This window comes from Condylura cristata, unplaced genomic scaffold (assembly GCF_000260355.1).
Source record: "Condylura cristata isolate star-nosed mole 26May11 unplaced genomic scaffold, ConCri1.0 scaffold00041, whole genome shotgun sequence".
NCBI lineage: Eukaryota > Metazoa > Chordata > Mammalia > Eulipotyphla > Talpidae > Condylura > Condylura cristata.
In genome coordinates, this window is record NW_004567142.1 from 7,066,790 (window position 1) to 7,067,961 (window position 1,172).

Sequence of the window (1,172 nt, forward strand, 5' to 3'; positions counted from 1 at the left end):
CGCCGCCCGCGCCCCTTCACCCAGCCGGGGCAGCCAGAGCGGAAGGAGGATGGGGTGGTCTCTGGGGCTCCCCAGTCCTCACGGCCGCACGGCTGTGGGTGCGGCAGGCCAGCCGCGGGGGGGTCCTGGCCCATAGCCAGTGCAGGCACCACCTGCCCTGCCCGTCTCCCTGCGCTGCTGCGCTGCCCTCCCCATTCAGGGGCGCTGTGTCCTCAGCCCCATGGGCAGGCCTGGGGAGCCCCGGCCCGTGCGTCGCGGAGGACCCGCTGTGCGCACAGGAGGGCCGTGTCCTGCAGAGAGCAGGTCACTCCGCCGGCCGCACCAGGGCCCGCCCACACGCCTGCACAGCTGCTGCCGGGCTCCGGGGGCGGCGAGTGGGCGCTCGGGGAGGGCCCAGTGGGTGCCGCTGCCGCCCGCGGGGCGTACCTTTCTGACGGTGGGTGACCAGCAGGACGCGGCCGTAGCGGCCCTGGCCCAGGGGCCGCACCTGCTGGTACAGCTCGTCCACCTCGGCGTGGACCAGCGTCTGGGAGCTCAGGGCCATCATGTCCTCCAGCGCCAGGGCCGCCTCCTGGCCTTCGCGGAGCTCCTCCGGGGTGAGCCCGCCCAGGTCCTCGGCCGCGCCGTCCTCCGCAGACCCCGCCGCCTCCTGCTCTTCTGCCTGCGTCCCGGGCATCGCTGCAGGGATCGGCGGCCGCGTGGTCCCGGGCTGCCGGCCGGGGGTGGGGTCTGGACCCCTGCGGGGAGATGCCCAGGTCAGGGGAGGGGCCGGGGACCGGACCCCTGGGGCCAAGAGGAAACCGGGTCCACTGGCCCTTGCCACTGAGACTCAGTTTCCCTGGTCACGACGGGCGTCCGGGAGCGGGGCCCAGTCACTGGTGTGGGTGAGTCGAGCCTGAGGCCACAGATGTCCCTGGCCCCCACCCGCACAGCCCCACGCCACCTGACGGCCCAGGCTGCCCGGGTGACAGGAGACCCGACCTGTCTCCAAAGCAAACAGACGCGGCCCGCGGGCGGGCGCTGGGGCAGCTGTGTCCCCTGAGAGCAAGCAGGTGCCCTCTGCCCAGGCCCGGGCGCCGGGTGACACCAGAGCTGGGGTCGCCTGGGTCCGGGGGGTCATGCCCCAGCGCGTGAGAGGCGGCGCCCCTCCGGCCGGGCGCAGACCCCGCCGC

At 75.1% G+C, this 1,172-nt stretch overlaps 1 protein-coding gene across 1 annotated transcript in view; it reads right to left on the reverse strand.

Annotated features, from left to right (window-relative positions):
- Window positions 1-1,161, reverse strand: part of SBK2 (SH3 domain binding kinase family, member 2) — a 2,963-nt gene extending 1,802 nt beyond the window's left edge. Inside the window, exon 1 of the mRNA XM_012733563.1 lies at window positions 309-1,161. Within this exon, the coding sequence (XP_012589017.1) occupies window positions 309-676 (368 nt within the window). The 5' untranslated portion in view covers window positions 677-1,161. The remainder of the gene's footprint in view (window positions 1-308) is intronic.
- Window positions 1,162-1,172: the final 11 nt, after the last annotated feature.